The 18,056-nt window shown below is 40.7% G+C and overlaps 3 protein-coding genes across 3 annotated transcripts in view; 2 read left to right on the top strand and 1 right to left on the bottom strand.

Moving 5' to 3' along the window:
* LOC131892865 (sushi, von Willebrand factor type A, EGF and pentraxin domain-containing protein 1-like) overlaps positions 1-11,862 on the top strand; it is a 44,480-nt gene extending 32,618 nt beyond the window's left edge. The window contains exons 29-37 of the mRNA XM_059242725.1: positions 42-258; positions 2,439-2,615; positions 5,102-5,444; positions 5,735-5,951; positions 6,242-6,540; positions 7,028-7,216; positions 10,134-10,290; positions 10,374-10,763; positions 11,579-11,862. Coding sequence (XP_059098708.1) covers positions 42-258; positions 2,439-2,615; positions 5,102-5,444; positions 5,735-5,951; positions 6,242-6,540; positions 7,028-7,216; positions 10,134-10,290; positions 10,374-10,763; positions 11,579-11,728 — 2,139 coding nt within the window. The 3' untranslated portion in view covers positions 11,729-11,862. The remainder of the gene's footprint in view (positions 1-41; positions 259-2,438; positions 2,616-5,101; positions 5,445-5,734; positions 5,952-6,241; positions 6,541-7,027; positions 7,217-10,133; positions 10,291-10,373; positions 10,764-11,578) is intronic.
* Positions 11,863-15,740: 3,878 nt separating this feature from the next.
* LOC131892866 (uncharacterized) lies at positions 15,741-16,725 on the top strand. The gene is made up of 2 exons (XM_059242726.1): positions 15,741-16,061; positions 16,137-16,725. Exons 1-2 carry the CDS (start codon positions 15,820-15,822, stop codon positions 16,534-16,536), a joined length of 642 nt encoding a protein of 213 aa, XP_059098709.1. The 5' UTR covers positions 15,741-15,819; the 3' UTR covers positions 16,537-16,725.
* LOC131892596 (rootletin-like) overlaps positions 16,606-18,056 on the bottom strand; it is a 4,956-nt gene continuing 3,505 nt past the window's right edge. Inside the window, exon 2 of the mRNA XM_059242408.1 lies at positions 16,606-18,023. Coding sequence (XP_059098391.1) covers positions 16,773-18,023 — 1,251 coding nt within the window. The 3' untranslated portion in view covers positions 16,606-16,772. The remainder of the gene's footprint in view (positions 18,024-18,056) is intronic.

Here is an 18,056-nt window from a genome sequence, read left to right as displayed (position 1 = left end):
GATCGTGGATAAGTGAACGATAATTTCGCTTGGCCTTGCAGATTCGAGCCTTGGATTTGTGTGCTCCTTGTCCAGAGTTGAGCGGCTCTTTCTTGGCCAATGCCAGCCTTACTCGATTGCCATCCCCCCGGTTCCAACAGATACAAATCACGTGCGATCCAGGGTTCATTTTGGAAAATGAGGACGATGATGGAACTCGAACATGCACACCCATGGGTCAATGGACCGGCAAGCAGATTCAAACGCCCCAATGTCGAGGTACGTACTTGCAGTTCATAGTTGGTGGCATTGCAATGTAGCATCTCGAAGCCGATCTCAAAGTTGGGCTCAACGTTTTTCGATGTCTGATTTTTCTTTTTCGAGACATAACTGAAACAGTATAATTTTGGTATATAGGTTTCGAAAGGCAATTCGGAGGAAAAGGGAGATATTCCTCTCAATTGTATTTATCAACTAGCAACAAATCGCTTTTTTTAACTATCGATTGTTTCATTTCAAAGACAAAGGAGATTTAAGTCAAGGGAATATCAAAAATATCAGTATACCCATTTCAATTTGAGTGCTAGGCGGTTTTGTCGCTATTGGACCGTTCCAGTTCGTGGCAAAGGCTGTTTTTATTGAACACATTTGCCTCCTTGTCTAGTCCCTAACACGTTTCAATTGTTCAGCTTTAAAAAATCTATGCATTTTTATGATGAAGTAGAATTTGCATTTCCGCGTTAAATCGGTAGTCGACGGTAATATTTGAGATTTTTTATTTTTATCTTTGAACGGTCACGCATGATCGTTTCATTCCAAAAACACATTTTTTTTTGACCAAATATGCATTCTGATTATCATTCATGACCATATTTTTGATCCAAAAGCAAGAAAAAATAAGAAATGGTAGATTAATCTCTCGTCAGTAACAACGATAATAAAAAACACCTGTTTTTGCTGATACTTTATCAATCGGTTCATTAAATATCCAACGGTAATGAATTGAAATGTTTCCAATATCCGAGGGGTGCGATTTGAAGTACAACAACGCCTGCAAAATCGCGCCTTCACCGAAGATAACTGCGATAGACAACTTAGATTACATAGCTTTCTATGACTAAAGACGACTTATATTATGCATGGACTACAGAAATATGGAGTTTAAGGGCTCTGCCGCTAAAACCTGCCTTCTTTGAGTGGAACAAACCCGAGTCCCTTTTCAAATTGCTATGAAAGTTGACTTTCAGAATTCACATATAAAAGGGATTGTCTTAATGTTATATTGTCGAAAACTTAGGTCATGGCCCAAATAGATTAAAGCTTTAAATTTACAAAGGGAAGTCTATTATCATCGTATTAAGTACTAGTGTAAAAAAGTAAGGGGTAAAAAAAAATGGGAAAGTTTCTTTCCTGTTTGAGGTCCACATTTCTAGAAGATGGTTGATTATGACATCCAATGTTTATTATTTTACTCTGATTCTCGTCTCTCCCCTCTCTGCTTCCAATAAGTGCTGTTGCTTGGGAATGGAATTAAAAAAATCAGTACTACTCTTTACTTTCAAACAATATCAACTCTAAAACATTTTTATCGTCCAGTGTACAACTGCACCACAAATGAACCCCACATGTCTAGTCGGATGTACGGTACAGCAGTCTAAAACATTTTTATCGTCCAGTGTACAACTGCACCACAAATGAACCCCACATGTCTAGTTCCTAGAAAGGATTCTAAAATTATTTCCAAATGGTCGTCTCTACCTCGTAAATTACCGTTTATTAGCCTATGGGGTGTTTGCATTGCCACAGAGTGCTGCATCAACTTCCACCCTAAGTCCTAGAGTTCTACGTAAAAGGCTTATCCATTGAAACCGAAGATAGCGAATCAGCCGGAACGTGCTTGCTTTGATTTGATTATAGCTTTTTTCTTCACACATGCATCGTTTCTTCGCGCTCATCAGGTTGCCTCCAAAAAGTGGAACTTGCGCCAAAATGACCGTGTATTCCAGCGTAATTGGAACCCTATTGTGGGTCTGGATTTCCTAGATCCCAATTCAGAAGGGATCGATTGATACATTTTGCCGACGGAATCCCCTTTGATAACACGATCTGCCATCTTGAGTGGACTTATACAGCCCCTGGAATGCTTCACTACGTGATTTATGACGAGTTAGGAACCCTAGGTACAATATGAGGTTTCCTTTGGCGTGTCATCGTTCCATTTCACTCGTGAGAAACGATTGGATTTGAACTTTCGGAAACTCATCAATACAAAGGTCGGAAGTCTTCAAGACTTCAGCCAGCCAAAGGCAGTCATCGACCTAAACGAATTATCCCAGGACTTCCATTAGATGGAAGCAATATCACGCTCGAATTGGTTTCTTGTCGCAGTATTTGTGCCGAGCAAACTCTTGGCAATTGACGATTGACAGTTCCAAATGCTTGACTCAAGCTCTTTTCAGAGATCAATTGCGGTTATCCCGGTTACATTTCCAATGGATTCATTGTGGGCTCTTCATTCGGATATCTTGAGACGATTTCATATTCTTGCCGTCCGGGTTTCGCCCTCAAAGGATCGGCTGAGAGGGTTTGCCAAAGCAGCGAACAATGGGAACCCCTTGGTAAACCCACTTGCCAAGGTAAGGTATTGGAAATGTAATCACAACCGCAATAAAAGGGCCCCTACATCTCTCGACCTAGGTTGCATGGAATCTGTTCATTATTAAACTCACTCGGCCATTACAGAACAGATGAATTGGTCGGTACCCCGTTGTTGATATGAACGAATAGAGAGAGTCCTTTGGGGGGGACCAAAGGCTCTCCTCACATTTCATTGATTCATGGCACGCATGGGGTCCAATGTTTTCGGTGAAAAATGTTAACATTAACAAATAGTTTCGATGATAACGCAATTAAAGTTTGGGAATGTCTAGAATGAGTCATTTCAATACAATTATTATATAGTTTTTTTTTGATTTATTACATAGAACACTCGAGATAAAATTGTGGCTTTGTGTTTTAACTGAAATAATGCCGTTCTTGAATAAGGATTTGCTAAGGTTGGTTATCTTTAACAAAACAATAACGTCGTAAATTCACGAGTTTTCTTCCATTACTATCAATTGGTTCGATTTGATGACAAGTTATGAAGATCTTAGCGCGTTTTGGAATAGCTTTTTTCTTTGTTGAGCAAATCGTTTGACGTCAGGACAGAACTTAATGGATCTGTTTATCCAAATTTGCATTAAGTCATACATAACTAACACAAAAATTGAAGTTGGTGATTCACGATTACCGTTTATCGATATAATGCCCATCTTTGCTTTTTCATACCCTGTTAAGAGCTCACTCTGTATTTGCGTAAAAAGATCTTTCTCGTCTTTGCTTTTACAAAAAGTAATAGTTCTAAGGAAAATTCTGCTTTGGAAGCAGGACCTCTTCCTAGGCCAGGAACTTTCTTGCTAAAACCATTAATGATTCTATGGGCAATAGTTTCCTCTGAGTAATTGGAACTTGGAACGCTCAGCCTGAGGAAGTGAGTTGGCATGGCGCATATGCAGCCATTAAGTTGGCGAGAACACTGAGATTGAGAGCCTCTTACATTCATCAAAATGTTCTTTAAAAGGACATTCCCAAGCACTAAGGTTTGTTTAATCATTCGTTCGTCCCAGGATGCTCGGATATATTCATGAAATATGATCTCCTGGGCATCGATTATCAATATTAAATGAACAAACGAGATATTGATCCCTAGGGGTCGACAGGAAATCTTAAAACATGTCGAGTCACTAATGAGTGTTTTCGATTGCTGCTGATCCTTCTCTCATAAAGCACGGACTTCTAGAGATCTGGACTGCGAACGGAAGCCAAAATTTCGTATCCCCTAAACTGTTCATCTTATTCAGAAAAACACTTCTTACGACCACAAGGTCTGGTTGAATAGAGGAACCTGGCCAAATTTGAGCCCAAAACTATGCTTAGGGAACTCAGGAGATATGCCCAAAGATATGTTGTAAACACAACATAAAATTCGAATTTTCGGCCTGCTCTTCGTCACCTACATAAGCTTTTGGCAACATAACTTTGAAACGATGCACCTTGCAAGTAAATTATATAAAAAATACCTCTCTTTTATTGAAGGGATCTACTTTTCTTATTTTATTACCTTAATTCGAAAAGTGGCTCAGAGTTGCTATGACTAAGAGCAGGCCGATTTAGAGCGAAGCTCGTTCGCAGTCCATTTTTCTAGAAGTCCATGCATAAAGCCATCTCCTTGCCTCGGTATTTCATCATTAGCCTCTAGAATACATAGACTGGCTGAATTATTAAAATGGCAAATTTACTTCCACATCCTGTTGTCTATACTGAACGAACACATCCCAATATTTTCGAGAGAAACTCTTTTGCTACTTGTACGTTGGTGGACGGGTTCGCCTGGTCCAAAGCCATTAGCATCTTGTAAAAGTACAATGTAATTAGGACACACCACAATGGTTCCGAACATGTGACACGTGAGTTTGTAGGGTACGTGTTGTTCCATTAGATATGTGAATGCTGATCCGAACAACTTGTTACGGGATTATCCTGAGCTTCTGAGGGAGTAGATTTGATGAAATGGGATGGAGAAATCAGTGGCCACGCTGTTTCCTAGACTTAGAGACGGACAAACACGAATGGCTTACGGTTTGTATCGATGCGTTCTGTTGGGGTAAATTAGACAAACATGTTTCTTCTTAAGATATACAATTGCCGTCAAAATGTAAAATAAGTGATTGTCCCAATTTTCCTTTAAAGTTTATAATATTTGGGTAGTTACGACAGTAAATTCATACGTTCAAGCAAATATTAGCGTAATGAACTGTTAATGCCGTAAGGGATCATGGATCATCAAAAGTTGATAATTTACAGAAATAAAAAGTTTGCCCAGAATTTCGATTAAATACTCGACCACTTCTATTAACAGATCCACTTTCATAGAAGTGATGCTATTTAAATCAATTAGACACGGATATGTTTTTCGTTTCATCAGATGATCTGAACTATTGTTGGGCAATCTAGGATCGCTTTTTACGATGTGTGCAACTATGATCGAACCAATCGATCTGTTCTTCCTATTATTTTCTAGCACTAGGATGCTCTTTAGAGAGTCGATTTTTAAAAGAGCGCCATCTGGTGATCAGCTCCGCTCCCAATTGGACCATTTTGGACCCCGCGCCCCCCATCAAAGTGCAAATTGGTGGTCAAATCGAGTTGGAATGCCGTCCTGGTCACCGGAGACATCTGGCCACGGAAACTTCCAGTCCGTCTCGGGCGTATTTGCCTCGGCGATTAGGGATGTCATCGGGACCAACGCAGGATCCACTTATGGACCCTTTTGTTGTTCCATTTCAATTGGAATGCCTCTCCGATGGGAGCTGGTCTGAAGAGGTGCCCTTTTGTACACCCATCCCTTGTTGGAAGCCACCCAGGTACACACGGTTGGCCAAAGTTAGCGGTAGATTGCTGTGGGCACCAAGTCCAACTTGAAAAGAAAGGGACGAAAAGTTAGCGCTGCTGGTTCAAAATTGAGTTGGTGGCTTTTAAAAAGAGCAGCGACCTTTGGTCACAAACTTTGGCTCTCATCCAAGATGATTGCTCAACTTGGTTTGATTTCAACAGAAGGGGAAAAGTCTGGCAGCAGATGTGAAAGGAGAAGGGGCAATATAGCGAAACTTTTTCTCATTCTCTCTTTCATTCCCGTTTCCCGTTTGCTTTTCAGGATCGAGCAAGGCCGTGCCCTTCTAGGCCTTTCACAGACCTCGTTCGCTCCAGGAAGTAAGGTCAGATATGAATGTGACCATGGCTTCCAGTTCAGTGGGCGTCGGGATCATGTACTGTGCTTGAACTCGGGGGCGTGGTCCGAGCCCAAGCCACAGTGCTCTCGCGTGAACTGCGGCCAACCTCCTCTTATTGACAACGGGCTGGTTGAATTGGAGGTAACAGGGCTATTTTTAGTTTTTCAGTCATAATTCCAAATAAATCCGCGAGAGGGCAGTTGTTTCTTGTTACATTTTTACCTCCCTTATTTCCAAAAAAGGTAAAATGTGACATAACTAAATTGCCTGTTAGGGAAATGATCAAACACCTACTCATGACTTCAAAAATTCTTGAATTGACTGAGAAATGGCCATGAAATCTTTCCAAGTCACATTGGGAAGTCACCTATCGGTGAAAGATCGTAAACACAATTGTTCCATTGCCTATCATTTCTGTTATCATTCCACAGGGTACTCTCTTTAACCAAACGGTGTTGTACTTGTGCGATCCCGGCTACCAATTAATCGGTCCCTCTTCGTTAACCTGCGGCAGATCGGGTTCCTGGATCGAGCCCAACCAACCAAGTCCCACGTGTCATTTGATCCAATGTCCCGAGCCTCCCCAAATATCGAATGCCCGTGTTCTTCGTTCTGGCTTGTCTTTTGGTGACATGGCCCTTTACTCGTGTGGAAACGATACCCATGTGATGAGGGGGAAACCCGAACTCACATGCGAGCAAAATGGATCTTGGAACCCAGAACCACCCACGTACGTAAGATGACGAACTTCACCATGCCTGGGGGAAACTCGGGACTCCATGAAGTACAACTAGGACCTGACAGAGAGAGATATCTATGTATGTACATATAGGTAGAGAGAGAACTTGCGCCCTTGGACTCTTTATGATCTACGTCAGATCCCTTTTGAAGTGAATGCCTGCAGCTTGAAATTGGCTAAGCAATGATGACTTGATATGTAAGAAGATCCTAAAAGCCACGAGGGCGTTAGCATTGGGTATCTGAATGTCTAACCGGATGCTTAATAATGTGGGAAAGTGTATGTCATAACTGGGGGAATGTAGTTACGTACACGTATCCAAAGAATTGACGAATTTTGCATGCTTCGTGTGAATTGCTCGTGCTTGCGTCAGAGTTCAGGCGAAGTGTCACCATTCGGGTTCTGGCTCTGACATAGAATGGATGGGTGAGAACTAGCAAATCCAAAATCAGGCCATGGTCTTCTTTTTATCTTGCAGATGTTTGGTTCCCTCATGCTCTTCGTTGCCAAGCTTGAGGCAACGAGGATCCAGTTACGGTCTTGTCCAAATATTTCAAATGGTTTTGGACCAAGTGGACAATGAAGGCCCTTGGGAGAAGGGCGAAGAGATCTTTTTAAAGTGCAAAAGAGGATTTCGAACGCGATCCAATAATTTACCCTCTCTTAAGTAAGGAGGAGCATCAGCTCAGTTTTATTCTTGTGTCGACATCCTTATTGCACGAACAAATAGACTGTAGAGTCTTCTGAACGACCCTGATAAAGCGAACTTCTCCTTAAAGTAGCCTACGATTTTTCTTCAAAATCGAATGTGCTCATGAGCAACATAATGTGTTTTAAATGAAATAGTACTTAAAGCCATTCAGTCACATCAAAACGTTTGTTGGGGTCCATAATGTTTATCATTGTGCTACTGTCCTCGCTTTTGTGAGGGATAAGAAGTTGAAAACATCATTCAATAGAGGTCCATCTGAGATGTGAACTAGCGGTGAGTTCCTTGATGTCCACCCATCAAAGCGAAAGAACCATCATCAAAAATTCAATAAGCCTTCTTGTACTTTGATGAATCTACTTTAAGGAACCATGTAGTTTACAATCTTACATTGCATTACACATCCAAATCGAATCTGGTCAGCATCTTTTCAAATCCTCACCGCCCTCGATGTGTATCTATGCCATGGTAATCGGTCTAAGCCACGTAGATCTGAAGAGAGTGATATTATATGGCTCCGTTTGGATTAGTGAGTGACCCAAAACCATGAAAGACTGAAGAAACATTCTTTTGTTACGGATTATTCTTACCCTCATAAGAGTTGAAGAGGTGAAACTCCTCTGATGGAAATTTTGTTTTAATAGCTCATGTTTGCCAGAAGCTGAAAAAACAGCCGAACTTCGATTTAACGATAAAGTTCGATTTAACAATATTTTTGCTGCTTACCAAATACTGTTTTACTTCATAGCAAGTCTCGATTTAACGATACGTCCTCTACTGACGAACAATATCATTAAATCAAAGTTCTACTGTAATAATAGTTCATGTTTGCAGGAAGCTGAAAAATTATTAGGATATAACTGACGTTTCAAGGGGGTTAAAGGAGCTTTGAAAAGCTTGGAATCCCTTTTTTGTTTCTTTTATTTAGTATAAATTTTGGAAAAAACTCCCCATCTTGAGTTACCTCTGATTCCTTTCCCACTAACGAAAAGGATCCTCTTCAGAGTACTTGGTAGTGGTAAGGAAGTCCGCAATGATAACAAAGGAACTCTTTCGCACATAACAAACCTTTGGTCCATAATGTCATTAAATTTAGGAACAAAAGCTTTCCTCTTTCAGTGAAAGCTATCTTTGGAAAAGGTGTAGATAAATTTTGAAATTTCCATATGGAAAAAAAGCTAATGTTTGTGTTTATCATCACTAAGGTAAATAATGACTCATCTTGGGGGAGCGCAATTTCCTGATCAAGAAACAGCAACAAGTTGTGATACATGAGCTTTAATTGTATCATCATTAGGGTTGTGCAAAAGGTGCAGAGATATTTTTTGCATAATTGGCTATTTTTAAGTTTTTATGCATATTTCACGTGTTGCACTTTTATTTGCATCATCAGCAATTTTTGACCAAAAATGAATTGAAATTGTCTTTAAGACCTGTTTCAAGTAAAAAAAGCTGGTCTCAAAATCAAGTCAAGTGGCACACCACTCTCTGGCTGCTTTCAAAAACAAAAACAAACCTTCACTACCCAAAAAAAACACATTTCTTTGAGCCACTATCCACACCCACTGATCCCTACATTCAGTCCTCAACGTCCCTCTCCTTTCAGAGGATACCACAAGTCACTTGGCCTACAGAGCTCATCAAGAAGTTAGGTGAGCCTGGTGTGTGGTCTTACAAAAAGCAAAACAAGGCTCAATATTGAGGTGTCAAACTTGCTTTCTCAAGATTTTTTAAAGATGCTTATCTATGTCCCACAGTTCTTCGTTTTGACAATTCATTTTCTGTTATTTGTTTGGGGTCTTACATTTATGAAAGTGGTGGGGAAAAATGACAAAGCAGACCCATCTTCTACTCAAACGACAGAACATAGCGCTCTGGCAAAGCAATATCCCTCATACTAGAGGGCTAGTCAGAGAAGAGAAGCGACACTCACAAGACTTCTGAGATTTTTTGCCTCCCTCGCGGTTGCCTGGTGTGTGCGAAGGGGATCGGCTTTGAACACATTTAGTTATGTGATTCTCAAAATCAAGTTCCGAATTCAGGGAGCCGGTGAGTTGATGGCTCGTTTATCTGCTTTGGTTGGAACTAAGTAACGCAAGAGAAGTCCATCAGCCCGACTACCAAAATGTGTTCAAAGCAAAGTCTCAAGTGGCTTGGTTGGAGTGACTTTTCTCTGACAAGCCCTCTACCTCATACCAATCTCTTAAAAGTGATATTGATATCAATGTAGGTATTTTTCTGTAGGTTCAGCAAAATAGAGGGGGGGGGCTCCTTCCGATTGTGCAGATGAATTGACCAATGTATGGCTCCCCCAAAAATCGTCGGAAATGGCGTTGACAAGGTTTTATGAGCCATAGATCAACATCCTAAGAAGTCGTAAGCCAGAGTTTGACAAGTCAATTGAAAGCTCTGCTCCTTTGTTAGGTCTGTGTCCTGACACTTAACCCTTTCCACCCTTTACGATTTCAACAAGCATTTGCATTATGAACGATTTTTTGGCATGTTTTTTGCATTATCGACAATTTCTAACGCACATTTATTTGCATAATTGGCCACATCTAAATACATTGTTTGCACATCCTTAGTCATAACCAGGATAGTAAAATCCTTTCATACGGACTTGTAATGTGCCTGAAACTACCGTGTTAACATAAAAATCAAATACAATTCGACTTTTGAACGAAAAAATTTTTTTTCGTACATTCCGATTTCATTTTTTGTTATGGCCGTTCCTCGCCAACAACTAACTTGGTTCTATGGTTTTGAAGAAGTGCCCCCACGTACGATTGTGATTTTCCTGTTTTTCCCAAAATTTAGACAAGAGCTGAAATCCTCATTCATTCATTTATCTTGATATTCTTCTCGACTACCTTAGATGCCAGTCCGATGGGAGTTGGTCACGTCTAACCAAGGATCCATGCATCCCGGAGCTTTGTGCCCTGGATCCCAAGCCAATGGGATCCAATTTGAATATGGAATTCGATTGGATCGAGGAGCAAAGCCTCTCCATGGGGATGATCGATCAACTCAAAGTGAGAAAGCTGATCAAGTGATCATTAAATCCCTTTCCTCGAACTCACAACTTTCATCCTCCTCCCACTTATCTGTATTGTAGATAGACATGTCCTCACGGAAGAAAGAGTTGGACTCATTTTCACTCTCAATCGTTCCAATCTCGCCAACTTTGGAGGTGGAGAGTGGGAAATCTGAATTTGTAGAGTCATACCGACATCATCGAAATCCAGACGAATTCTCGTCCCTGAATCCTCGAGAGGTTCGAGGTCAGAAGAATTCGGAACAGCCTCGACATTCTCACTCGAGTCTGGTCGGCGAGGATCATGGCAGTGGACCCAATCTGATCTCCTCAGGGCTTCAGGCAAACTTTCTTCATCATCAAAGAGCTGATTTGGTGGAGGAAGTGGTGGATGAATATTCGGAATCAAAACCAAGGCCAGGCAATCGTGGAATGAGTCTGGTCGAATCCGAACAAGTTACTTTCCATCCGGTAGGCATACATACAGTACAAATTTCCGTTCAGCTATTGGAAAGCAGCAAAACCAAATGTGGTTGAACTGTACGTACTTTGGAAGAATACAGACATGAGTCGATCCAACAGAAATTGTCGCCTCCAGATCAGTCACATACAAGTCTAGTAAAGCTCTAGCTCTAGCAGGAACATACAGTTCTTTTCCTGACAAATCGGGTGAGTTTTATATAGATATTACAGTATCTAACTCATCAAAGCGCTCATCTGGTGTTCAATAACAATTCTGATGGCATCGCACTTCTTGCACTCAGAGCACAGAAAGTCAGAACAAAGAAAAAGATCAACAAAAGTAATTTCATTCGTATTGCGTGTGTCATTTTGACCTATTACTATGACAAAGTTCCATCCGTGGATTTGTGGAAAAAAATTACCTTCATGATCTTTGAGATACGTATTGCGGGCGCTCAGCCATTTGAACTCATCGATCATAATCGAGAAAAATTCCGTCTTTAACATAACAAAACGTTGACAAGTGGTCGATAATGTCTTTTCCTTGTGTCAAAGTGACCAATTGGGTGTGTCCCTATGGCCAATCGATCGAGCTGTCTAAGCAATCCATCCAAGCTCTGGTTTTGATCAAAGACGACGCTTGGGAGATGAAAAGAAATCAGTTCTTTTCAATGAGATGCCTATCCGGCATGAAATTGATTTGATCAGAGGATATGGCCAGAATTTGCAGTGTACCTTCTCCGCACATCGAGTCTTCCTTTTAGCCAGGCTTCTCTTTGAGGATCAATCGCACCTATTCAATCCATTTCATCTACCACTTTCAGGTCGGAACACGATTAAAGCTCTCCTGTCCAGTTGGGTTCCAGTTATTCCATCAGAATTGGTCCACATTTGATTGTGTGGCAGAGGACACTTGGAACACGACCACTCAGATTCACATTTTGAGCCAACAGAAGTGTGTCCCCAGCGGATAATGAATAAGTTATTTGGTGATAAACAAAACCTTTTCTGTTTGTGTCCATGAGTGCAAAAGGTTGTAAGCGTGAGAAACAACCTACAGTTCAGTAGTACGTAGTTTGAAGTGAATAAAGAGTCAACGAAAAGATAATTGCTTTCGAACCGGGGCCTGGCAAAGGATTGTCCGAGATCCATTCTATGAGGATGTGGTCAAGTTTTTTTTCAAATTTGGATTATTGTTGGAGTGCATTTGTAAGTTGAGAGTCCGGACTATGGTCATAGTGCCATGGGACAAAGTGGAGAAGTCCACTACAACAACATTGTGGCCACCATATGAGAGCACCAACAAAAATCTCAATCGGTTTTGGTTCTCTTTTTCTTCTTGTGGTCGTTTAAGTTATTCCACGAAATTTACGGCATTCTACTATTGTTTGGACAACCAGTGTCGCCATTTACGAATTTCATCGATGATAAGAAATTTCGAGCGAAAATTACGATATTATGATTGTTTTGTAATTTTTGAACGTGGCTCAAAAGAACTAAGAACCGATCAATGTTTAACACGTTATGCGAGAAGTCAGTTTGTGGCAACTTATTAATCCTGTAATAGCAGATTTTGATTCCTTTAACAAAATGCATTTCTAGATAAAGCTGGAAGAGTAAGATGATTCCCGGGGGAAAGACCAGGAAATGCTGAGAAATGAAATCAAAGTCTAGATTTCTCAAAACAGAAGTATCATGAACAGGGCTCAGAAAAGAACCTTTTTGAAGACCAAATAATCCCAAGCAATTTTTTTTGAAAGCAAGAAGTCTAAAACGCAAAGCTATTTAAAGCCCTTTTAAAAATAAAAAAAACATAAAAACACAACATGAAACTGATTTTGTAAAAGTTTGAAGCAATTACCAAAGATTTCAATATATTTAATCGTTTCAAAATTGTTGAAATCAAAAGCCCTCAAATTTGTTTCTCAGCTTGGACCCCCAAATTGATAGCCTAAACCATGAATGTAACAAAAAATGATTTCATGAAGTGGCAAAAGTTAAATGCCCTCATCTGAGGAGATAAATGTGTTGAATTAGCAAACACTCGTGATTAGTATTCCTTCTTTTTACTTGTAAAGACAATTTACCGGTGTCTATAGCATTATTGAACGCGTTTTATTAAGAGAGCTTCAAAACTGAAATGTATCACGCCTTGTTTTGCATCAGTCGCTAAGCATTGCATAAGACTTCAAAGTATGATAACATTAAGAGGTTAATCCAAAACAATGTTGTTATTACTTTTGTAACAACAGGTTTGGACTCATGAAATATGTTAATATAGATTTATTTCAGGAACACTTTGATCATGATTGGATAATGTCGGCATTTAATCTTTGAGTTAGCAGCTTGATATATCAACAATTTCATGAGTATGTAATTCCTCAGGTTCTGGGTAAGCAAAAGCTTGTTTTCACCAGGACCTGGTCAAATTAAAAGAAGACATGGCATAGACAGTCAATAATGTTACAGAGGCCAAGTTGCAACACAATAACGGTTTTTGATGTCTCTTTTTCTACAATTGAAGTTTCCATCAACCCAAGTTCATTTTGAGCTTAAAAATGATACAACATGGACGTACACTACAAATAAATTACACTTGCGTGAATGAAAATGACCGATTAGGCTAAATCATTTCAAGTTCAAATTTATATTCGGTGTCAGCAGTTGCCAAGAATATTCAATCACGCGTTGAAAGTGAACCAAAATCATGCTATCTTCTTGAGTGTAAAAGAGAGCTGACCTTTCATGATCCAGGTTTTCCAAAGTCAACCGTCTTGTTGAGAGGTTAGGTACATGAAGATTAATCAATCCATATTAGTCGGTGTTGACCAGCAATAGCATAAATTGATGAATTGATGCGTCTAAATAGGAATTTAGTCTACCAAGTTTCTGACGACAATAAGGGATGATTTCGAAGGTTTAAGCGATTACATTATTTTCTTCCCGCCAGTAGCAAAAGAAATGTCGTGGTCAGTTTAGGCAGTCTTGGACGGTTGGGACTAGTTTGGGTCATAACGTGCTTTGTTAGCGCACTACCATCGTAGAAGAAGAAACATAGAAGGGTAAAATTCTAGTTTGTTGTGGTTCTTTACTGCAGCTGAATCGGTAACTGGAACAGTGCACCTCCAGCCGATTGAAAGCAGGGCCTCTGCAATTGCCGGGTGACAGGAAATTAACCGGACCCGGTAGATTGCTTTTTTAGGCCTAACGACGCATGTTGCAGAGTAAACGTGAAAAACACAAACTTACTCTACATTATCATTCAATTCCTTTATTAATATGTTACTCCACATTTTCTCCTCGCTTTTTGACTACGGTCCGAAAACCTCGACGAGCACTTCTGCAACAGGCATGGATCTCTGCTTCAGTTAAATTTGCCCAAGCTGCTAATAGGGCCACCTTGAGATCGGGAAGACTCTTAAAAACTGTTCCCCTCAGTCTTCTCTCCAGATTTGACTAGATGGCAAAGTCCATTGGGTTCAAATCTGGGGAGGAGGGGTGCCACATTTCCTTACTCAAGAACGAGGAAAGATTTTCCTCGCAAACCTCTTGTGTTTTCACCTAAATATTCATTGATATGATTTCTAAAACAAATTGGCCAATTAGAAAGCAGCATATTTTCTGGTGTCAAATTTGTATTTGGTATCTAAAACAACGATTTTGAGAAAGTGTCCGAAGACATTTCTGTCACCCGGTAGAAACCATACCTTATCAGTTATCACCCATTCAGCTGTCACCCATTCGCTATGAAAACGAGTCCACCTGGTTAGCTCACATCGCACTCTCGAGGCCTTGCTTCTTCCTCTATGCTACCATGACCTGAACCATTCATGTTATAGGGTCCTAGGCACACATCTCGAACCAAAAAATTATCAATCATGTGACTGAAAAATTTCTGTATTTCAAGTTTCGTAAGAGTCTTGTGTTCTTGTTTAAACCAAATAGACGAGCTTGCTATCTGAATTGAGTTGATTTTTGTTGTACACGATTCGGTCATATGATTTCACGACTTTACACTTTAAATGCAGAGATTTACCTAGTGGGCAATTATTTGATATATTTTAACTAAAATATGTGCCCTTGGTCCCTACTTTTTGATTCAATTCTATAACATTCATGATTCAAGCCATGGTAGTGCTAAAAAAAGCAAAAAAGCACGTAACCGGCCCATCTAATCCCAGCCATCTAAAACTGCTCAAAAGCCCCAAGACACTCTTTTTGCTGTTGGCGGTAAGAAATAAGTGACATCTCCCAAACCATTCAAAACTATTCCTTATTGGAAAGACCACATGTCGAATTGCAACCTCCATTACCTCAACCAACTCTCTCTCTTCTCCTTTTCCTACTCACGCCCAGCAAGAAAAAAAATCAAAATAAAGTAACAGTTCATCCTGAACAAAGCCGGTTTTAGGCGTATGTTATTTTACCCTCATCAACCCTAAGAGAATGAAACCTCCCTGTAGGAAACTCGATTTCATTGTCTCCTATCCACAAATGAATAAAGAGCTACTTTCAGGCCATCAATGAATAGAAAGTCAAATTTCGTTGCCAAGTTTTGAAAAAAGATGTTATTCCCTAAACGCAATCATCACATAGTAAAGCTCCCTAGTCAATAGGCCTTGCTTTAATTGCATGAAACTACCATAAATGAGACTTGAAAAAAGTTCATACGGTCAAGACACCTTGGTTTTTAACGTTAAGCCCTGATGTGCATGTGCTTGGTGATTGAAACATAAGATGCCTCAAGTTAGATATGTTTTTTACTCTTAACAGACAAAGGTGAAAATATGTGCGATCAATAATGGAGACTCAATCTCCAAATTGTTTTGGTTTTCGCAACTTGCCGAAAAATGTAACAACTCTTACCATTATACTTTATCAATTGACCAAAAGCTGATGAAGTATACGTATCATATTGCCTAATACAACGAAATCCATCAAAACGTTGAGGGCCTTATGTGAAGTCGACGCTTATCTTTCTAGAGTGATGTTTCACACAATTCACGATAACGACAAGGTTGATTGAATTCGCTGTACTCGAACTAATCCATAAGTTGTCACAGAAATGAAGACCCTCGGGTTTTGTATCCTGTTTTTCTACCTCCTTAGATTGGGTTTGACTCTGAAGTGTAATTTGACAGACGACTGTCAAAAGTGCACCCAAAACCCCCTCTGTGTGTTTCGAATTCGAGATGGAATTGTTCAATGTACCACCAAAGACGAACAGCTTAACGTCTCGCATAGCTTGGCCGACGAAACTGAGATTCGATCTCTATCCGTTAAAGTCGTAGATGAGGCTATGTGTAGGTAAGCATCTTCGGGGTTTTGACTTTGATTGAAGTTGTTTGTGGCCTAACCGCAGATTTTTTCCATTCTACATAGCTTAACTCTGGAAGCTTTCTTCCAAGCCATCGGCAATGAAGGAAAGTCGGAGCAAGACCCAAACGATATCGAGACGACTTGGCTTGGGTCAGTTCCGGAAGCAGTCAACGTCACGGATGATTTTTATCAACCCGATACATCAGAAGGGATGTATAAGGCTTTGAAAGACGCGGAGACAAATTTTTCAACAACTCCCCCCAGATCATTATTCCCAGAGGTAGAAAAGCATCCTCTAAAACCATGTGGGAATGGTTTTGACATTTTGGCATTTATTGCTGGCTGTGTCGTTGGAATCGTGATCTTTTTGATAGGGAACTTGTGCCTAAAGTCCTCGAAGAAAAGTGAAGCTCGAAAGACTTACAACCAACCCTACACTTTCGACAGTTTTGTGAATCCCTAACGGAACAAGTTGAAACACTCTCACTCCAACCTCCGTTGAAACGCAGAAAGTGCGGTGCTTTGGCACTGGTTAGTATGGTACATGTGTTTATGACTAATTCATTCATCTGTAGTCGTATATAATCGCAATAATGTCCTAGGTAAAAGATGTATAACAAAGCTAAGTCAAGAAATAAAATAAATAATACTATTCAGGGTTCCCAAGCAGCAGACGGGAGAAATGTTTGCGCGTCCTCTTTAAACGACGCAGACGGGTGGTGCGATCTGCTGGAAATCCTGGAGGAACCACCGCCGACCCAGACTAGTGTCCACTGCACCCTTTAGATCTGTGAATTGCGACAGTGTTACGCACATATTTTGACTTTGGTCTCTCAGCTGCTTGAGCGTGTTCCCAACTGTCACTCGGAAACCGCCCAAGGCAGTCAGCTCGGTATTGAACTGGTTGAGTTGGGTTTGCGAGTCGGTTTTGAATTGGACTAGATCCACGAGCTGCGGAGCTATTGTGTCATACTCGGCCCGGATTAGTGTGAAGTTTTTAGCCGTTGACCCTTGGAGATCGTTGATGAGTCCGAAGATGCTGTCGATTCGAAGCACTTGTTGAAAGAAGATGTTTTTCGTCGTCAGGGTCTCTTCAGCGACCAGGATGAATTCCCCAAGGAGAGTGCTCACCTCGGTGATATTCATCGAGTTTTCGTCCACGATTGCCCGGAGAGAAGATATTGCGGTGTTGTGGTCTTCCTTGGCGTCGTTCAATTCGGTTTTCGTGGCCGATGTGCTGGATAAATCAGACAGTTGGCTCATCAAGAGTTCGGCTTTGGATCTCAATTCATCCAAGAGTGTCTTCGATTCGTCGCTGCCAAGCATTTCTTCTTCGACCACACTCCCAAGGTTTGTCAAGTCTCCACGGAGCTGGGACAAGGTATTCGTGATATTGGGGAAATCGTTCAATTGGAAACTGGTCACGAGGTTATTCACGTTATTCAAATTATTCATCAGATTCATTAGTTTCTCGTTCACTTCGTTGTTTTGCTCAATTTGAGCTAAATCGATTTGCTGAAGGTCAGCCACTTGACTTTCTAATTGAGTCACATTGGTCTTCAACGACAAATGATCCTCATTTAAGGCTTCATGGAGCTCTTTTTGTTGGCCCACATCCTGCTGGATACCAGCTACAAAGTTCCTCAAATCATCTAATGATTCCTCCAGATTGGCTTGTCCTTGGTCCAAAGTCTCTACTTGGAGCGTTACGTTATCTAATGCCTCCACTCGAGCTTCCAATTCCTCGGCAGTGGACTTGATGGCCATCAACATCTGATTGGTGGCCGCATTATGATCCGTATGCGCTGACACACTGGACTCGATGATTGCCAGAGCCATGCCCAAATCTCTGAGAGACGATATAACTGATTCTTGGCGATCTTCGAGGGATTTTTGCGTTACCCCTTGATCTACGATTTCGGCCTGCACTTCTGAAATTAGGTTGTTGACCTGGGATAGATTTGCCTTGATCATCTGCTGCAT

The sequence above is a fragment of the Tigriopus californicus genome, chromosome 2, assembly GCF_007210705.1.
Source record: "Tigriopus californicus strain San Diego chromosome 2, Tcal_SD_v2.1, whole genome shotgun sequence".
Taxonomy (NCBI): Eukaryota; Metazoa; Arthropoda; class Copepoda; order Harpacticoida; family Harpacticidae; genus Tigriopus; species Tigriopus californicus.
The sequence above is the reverse complement of the archived record's forward strand: the minus strand, read 5'-3'. Positions and strand labels throughout refer to the sequence as shown.